The sequence below is a fragment of the Echinops telfairi genome, unplaced genomic scaffold (assembly GCF_000313985.2).
Source record: "Echinops telfairi isolate 266 unplaced genomic scaffold, ASM31398v2 ScPeMD7_19;HRSCAF=73, whole genome shotgun sequence".
NCBI lineage: Eukaryota > Metazoa > Chordata > Mammalia > Afrosoricida > Tenrecidae > Echinops > Echinops telfairi.
In genome coordinates, this window is record NW_022103916.1 from 8,267,970 (window position 1) to 8,274,768 (window position 6,799).

The window sequence follows — 6,799 nt, forward strand, 5'->3', positions numbered from 1 at the left end:
CCTCCTCCCTGGGGGACGGACAGAGGAGAAGTGGGTCAGTGAGACATTGGATGGGGTAAGATATGATAAAATAATAATAATTTATAAATTATCAAGGGTTCAGGGGGAGGGGGGAGCGGGCAGGGAAGGGGAAAAATGAGCTGACACCAAGGGCTCCAGTGGAAAGCGGGTGTTGTGAGAATGATGAAGTCAACATATGGACTAATGTGCTGGACATAAATGATGTATGTATGGATTGTGATGAGTTGTATGAGCCCCTAATAAAATGATTATTTTTTTAAAAAAAGGCTAAAATGGATCAAGAACCAAAATATAATCTGATGATGACCAAAAAATATAACCTATCAGATTAAATATTCAGTAAATATGAGGCTAAGTAAAAAAGTATTGTTAAAAATAGTATAGATATCTTTCTTAAAAATATCCATGTGTGAATGAAGTTAATGCTTCTTGACATACATATCCTCTATCTAGGTCTATACACTTTGAAGGAGCTGTTTCCATCTCTACAATCCTGCCTCGGTTAGAGAATTCTGTACTCTTCAATTTATGCCATGTCAAAATGGAAGTTTTGGCACCTTTGAGGCACTCAAGCTGTATTCATTTGACTATTATTAAAAGAACCAAAAGAAATATGATGGGGTAAGACGAGGGCTGTTAGGTAGACAGGGTAAGGTTTCCCAATAAAGTTATTACATAATAGCACTTGCTACCATCCTTGCTACCATCAAAGAATAAGCAGATGCACTATCCTGATGGGAAAATAGTTCAGTGCAATATTCTTCTCCCTTTCCTCACCAATGCAGTTTTCAGTATCTTAAAACTTCTTAATAGGTCCCCGTCCTGCCCTCCTCTCTGATGACGTCCGACTCCGGGGCCATGGCAAAGCACGAGCAGATCCTGGTCCCCGACCCTCCCGCAGACCTCAAATTTAAAGGACCCTTCACAGATGTAGTCACTACATATCTTAAATTGAGAAATCCATCGGATAGAAAAGTGTGTTTTAAAGTGAAGACTACAGCCCCTCGTCAGTACTGTGTGAAGCCCAACAGTGGGATTATTGACCCAGGGTCATCTGTAACTGTTTCAGTAATGCTAAAGCCTTTTGACTATGATCCAAATGAGAAGAGTAAACATAAGTTTATGGTACAGACAATTTTTGCTCCATCGAACACTTCAGATATGGAAGCTGTGTGGAAAGAGGCAAGGCCTGATGAAATTAATGGATTCTAAATTGAGATGTGTATTTGAAATGCCCAATGAAAATGGTAAATTGAATGATATGGAACCTAGCAAAACTGCTCCACTGAATACACCTAAACAAGATGGACTCATGCCAAAGCCGCATAGTGTTTCACTCAATGATACCGAAACTAGGAAACTCATGGAAGTAAAAGACTTCAGGGAGAAATGATGAAATTGTCAGAAGAAAATTGACACCTGAGAGATGAAGGATTAAGGCTCAGAAAGGTAGCATATTCGGATAAACCTGGATCAACCTCGGTTGCATCTTTCAGAGATAATGTCACAAGCCCTCTTCCTTCACTTCTTGTGATTACAGCCATTTTCATAAGATTCGTTTTAGGAAAATTCATCTTGTAGAGTGAAGCATGCAAAGTGCTATTACTTTTTCTTTTTCCTCTCTCTTGACCAGAAAAAGCTTTGTTAACCTACCATTTCACTGGTAGTATGGCCCATGGTGACCATGTTTGTGTGCGTGAGTGAGTGTGTGTGGCATCATGTAGGCTTTGCCATTAATGATCTCTTATGTTTAAAAAAAAAAAACAACATAAAAATAAACTGTTAGGCTACTGGGGAAAAAAAACTTCTAATAACCCCCTGGGATTTTGCTGTATCATTTGTGAAACTATATTAAGATTACCCACTTGAATCTCAAACAAATCAGTTGTCATAATTCTTTGAGCTGACCTCTTTGCTTTAAATTTAAGTGGCTCAGCAGATGCTCTTGGAAATTACTGTTTCAATTGGACTATTTTTTTTTAAGACTCCAAAAGAGCTCTGATGGCACTGTGGGTTAGGCGTTGGGCTTCTAATCCCAAGATCAGCAATTCAAACCCACCAGCAATCTCTCTGGAGGATAAAGATGAGGCTGCTTGCTCTCACAAAGATGTTCAATCTCAGAACCCTTATATAGGGTCACTATGGAACTGCCTTGATGGCAGTGCGTTTAATGAAACTAAGAGTATTACCGAGAGAACTTGTCTACAGCCAGCCACTAATGGGAGAGATACTTTTTGTTTGGAATATACCATGCACGTATGAACTGGAATCCTAGTAGCATACTTTTAACTTACCCTCATTTGTAACAAGCATTCAAAGCATGGAGAAGAGCCAATACAATAGACATACAGGAATTAATGTTCACTACATGTTTTACTCCTTCCTAATAAAGGAAAGAAAAATATATACATGGTCTCATGGTTAAATGACACTGCTGGGTTAAGTGTTGGACTGTTAACCACAAGGCCAGTGGTTCAAACCCACCAACCAGCTCCACTGGAGAAAGATGAGGCATTCTGCTACTATAGTTTTGCGGCCTCAGAAACCCTATACAGGGTAGCTATGAGTTGGTATCAAATAGCAGTGGGCTATTATTCGAATACATCCATTCTAGGTTATCCAAAGTGTGTGTGTTGTGTGTGTGATTGATCAAAATTAAACATAGGAAGGTTCCAATAATCACTGGTAGTTATCAGGTAGAATGTGAAACTCTCTGTTCTGTTAAATAACATATAGAGAAAATATTAGAACTCAGGATAGGAGTTTAAATATTTAATTGATAAACACAGATTTTAAGTGTTTGATTAGAATCACCTTCCAAGGAAATACCAGGACTGGCCAGAATTAGGATCTGCTTCCAATGACTTTTGGAGATATTGAATAGCATAGCTTTCCTTTGTGGCTTTATCTCCTAGGAGATCCACAGTATGATGCATCCAACCTATAATAAAAGATTTAAAATATTTACCTATGATTTAATTGTTCCTTTATATTTAAGAAATCCCATAAGAAAACCAGATTAAAATACTCTTTTCAGTCAACTTACTTATTTAGCTCAAATTACATATTCACAATATTTAAACTACTGGTTTGGGCCATAAGAAAGTCTGTTTCTCACAAGAAGATGTAGTCAATGCTATCAAAGGCTCTCTCTTATTCAAGAAAAACTAAAATAATTAAGCACTAGCTTGACATTTAGTAAATTAAACATAGATCCCCTTTTTTCTTTGCTAATTTTTGTATCTGAAGTAATTTTCTAAATGATGAAACCAATAAGCTAAAGATGCTAAATCTTATGTACATACAGTTCCATGTAAAAAATGTGCATTCTAAGATTTTCCAAGGCAGTCAATCAAAACTCAATGTTTATTTTCAAAGTAAATATGAAAAGATAAATCAGTTATAGCCCAGATTAAAACATACATGCAATAGTATTGGTTGGCATTGGCCACATACATTCACAATAACTTCTGTGACAAAAATAAATGCTTTAGGCAGTAAGAAAAGTAGATTCAAATGGAACAAATAAGATTGGCACTTATCTGCACTACAAATGCTCATTTAATAAATTTAATGCTAGATGATTATATAATCAATCAAAAGATTATAGAATATATACTCTAAACCAGAGGGAGGGAACATGTGGTCCACGGGCTGTAGGTGTAGGGCTGCATAAGGCATATGAAATTATCAATACCAGCTAACATCACAAAACGGGTGAATTAATTAAATGTCAGATTAGAATCACCTTCTAGCTAATTATAAGTTGACAATTTTGTTTGGCCTGTGAATGATGTTCAAATAGCACTTAGTAGAAAAAGGTCCTGTATCTTCCTCACATTTTAAACCTTAAGCCACAGTGAAATAATCTGGGCTTAATTTGCCAATTAATCACAATTCAGCTGTGGATCAATGCAAGTGTATACAATTAGCTGTGTTTTTGTGTACAGCTTACAGTATTTATTAAACAAACAATGGACTCATATTTTTCTGACATTTATTACAGTGTGGTGCAAAAGTGAACTGTACACTTTTAACTGTTAGTCAATCACACATTTATTCATCTTTCATGCTTCTCCTTTATCGCTCTTGCTATTACTAAGAGCAGGACCTAAAGTAACTGGTTTTAAAAGCAGCTGTTAAGTAGCACTAAGAAGTAGGAAGACTCGATGTGTAGGAATAAACTGGCCAATTAGTGGAAGTAGTTTTCTTAGGAAAACATTAAACTTTTTCTTGTATATGCAGAAATATGGAGAGCTGTAGCCAAATAGGAAAAACACACACACCTAAGCCGCAAATTACGTTAATCCATTTATTTTAAAAGATGGATGTATTTTTGGATAATTACAGTCTGTAGTGAAGTCAAAATAAAAAAAAATAGAACATTTAGAAATGTGAAGAAAAAAGTTGGCAACAAGAATTAGCTTAATGGGTAAGTTGTCCCCATTCTAAAGGAACCATCCTATACACAAGAAATCAACACAAATCCCTTCTTACCTGTACTAAAAATGTTGCTTTAATTAAAAGCTACAAATTCATACTCCTCAAAGACTATAGTTCTTCATTTAGAACAAATACTTAAACACTTCCATAGTTTTAACAAATATGGATACTTCAAGTAAAATTCTAACAAGAGTAAATTAAAAAAAAAACAGCTTTACATGAATGTATCGTATAGACTCGGGTATAAGCCAAGTTTGCCAGCACATTTTAAACGCAGTTTTTGTGTAAAATTAGGCCTCCGCTGATATTCGGGTCGGCTTATACTAGAGTATATCCGGTATGTTTAATTTGATACTAACCTTATGACATTCATATCATGAAGGGAAATGACAAGATCTAAGTTGGAATCAGGTATTTTTAAAAATCACAGTATAAAAGCATTCCTATTATTATGTAAGATAAATTTTTTGGCCACATTTCAAAGTAAGCAAAAACTGAAAGGGAAAAAAAAAAAAAGCAAACAACAAATTGAAACAAGAAACATGACTCATTAAATAAAATACTGGGGAGTGCCTTCACTATCTTCTGTGTAACAAATAACACAATAACCCAAAAAGGCCGGAACTTAACCAACCAAAAAAAAAGAAAAAAAACGAACCCCTAAAAAAATTCTAATTTGGTGGGGGGAGGGGTTTAAAATGTTACTAATATTCATTAATATCAGTAAAGCTATTTAAGCAAGGTCAGTAACTATGAAGTGACTTTCATCTAAGCAATTAACTTCACAGAGTACTCAGAATATATACAACGCACAAAGGAATTATTCAATCCCCTTTGCCCATGGACTAAGTACTAGTAAATATTTTTGAGAGTTGGAAAGAACTAGTGACAGTGAGGTAGTTCCTGAGTAATTAATTCCATATGGATGTTCAGTTACTAAACAAAATGTTATAGGTTAAGTTGACCAGACGTCCCAATTTTTAACAAATTTTCCTGTGTCCCGCAGCATTTTTTAAAAGTCCCAATTTCTGGAAAGAATGCACGAAAAGCTAGGATATATGGTTTTCGGCTGCCGTGTGGCTATTTCGCCAAGACATGAATTTTACCAATGGTGTCCCGCTTTACCAATGTTAAAATCTGGTCACCTTATTATAGGTTCAAGTTCACACAGAGGAGCATCAAAAGAAAAGGCCTGGAAATCTACTTCTGCCAAATCAACCCTTAAAAACCTACGGAGGACAGGTCTCCTCTGATACACACGTGGTTGCCTTAAGGTGTAATCACCTTGAAGGCAACTCAAGAATTGTATTGAGGTAGCCTGTGAGATGATTCATGTGAGTGGGGAAATATATTGTGTTCAAATTACTTCTATCAACTCTGGGCAAACAGGTGAAAAAGTAGAAGTAGAATATATATTTGCCACATATTTGCAGCTCCTGGCATGTAAAGAACATAAAGAGAAGCACTTATAATAAAGTAAATGTATATGTTACTTACCTAACTGTTGTAAAACAGCCGCTTTCACTTGCGCAGAAAGATTTTCTTTTTGCAAAAGTTGCTCATATGCTTCCTTTGCAGAATGATACTTCCTCTGTAGGACAGACGGAAAGGAGAGATTTAAAAAAAACACAATACAATCTCTAATTATAAACACACTTATTTCTAACATTGTACTGATGGTCCACTGATGTAATAATAAAAACAACTTAAAACTAAAAAGCAAATAATTTCAAAAAACTAGGTCAGATGTTAAATGTATAGAATATGTGTTTTAGTATAATTGAGAAAAATTGAAGGAAAAAAAAGTCCACTACTGAATGTTTAACACTAGATAGCTTTGTGTAGTAGACCAAGTACCTGCACCTATAAAACTAACATTGAAGACTAGTGGTTACCATGGGTGGAGGAGGAAGAGTTGTTGCTTAAAGGGCAGTGTGTTTATATTAATGGTGGGGAATAATTTGGAAAAGGATACCAATACATGCAATAGTTACACAACACACAATGACACTGAATTATACATGTAGACGTTGTTGAATTGGAGAATGTTTTGTTGTGAACATTTTTTGCCACAATTAAAAAACGTACATGAATCACAGTAAGTACAAGAAGAAAATGTTCTAGAGTTAATTGTGGAGATAATTTGACAACTCTTCATGATATGATTAAATTATTGAATTGTATGATATGTGACGAGCCAATAAAACTTTTAAAAAAGAGTTTTTAAAAAAAGTAATCTCGTGCCCGGCTATCAAAAAGTATAGCGTCTGGGGTCTTAAAGGCTTGAAGGTAATCAAGCGGCCATCAAGCTCAGAAGCAACAAAGCCCACATGGA

At 35.5% G+C, this 6,799-nt stretch overlaps 1 protein-coding gene and 1 pseudogene across 1 annotated transcript in view; one reads left to right on the plus strand and one right to left on the minus strand.

Annotated features, from left to right (window-relative positions):
* KDM6A (lysine demethylase 6A) overlaps positions 1–6,799 on the minus strand; it is a 178,221-nt gene that overhangs the window by 50,281 nt on the left and 121,141 nt on the right. Inside the window, exons 9-10 of the mRNA XM_045288276.1 lie at positions 5,962–6,055; positions 2,836–2,962 (exon numbers count right to left, since the gene is read on the minus strand). Of these exons, the coding sequence (XP_045144211.1) occupies positions 2,836–2,962; positions 5,962–6,055 (221 nt within the window). The remainder of the gene's footprint in view (positions 1–2,835; positions 2,963–5,961; positions 6,056–6,799) is intronic.
* Positions 859–1,602, plus strand: LOC101652125 (annotated as a pseudogene).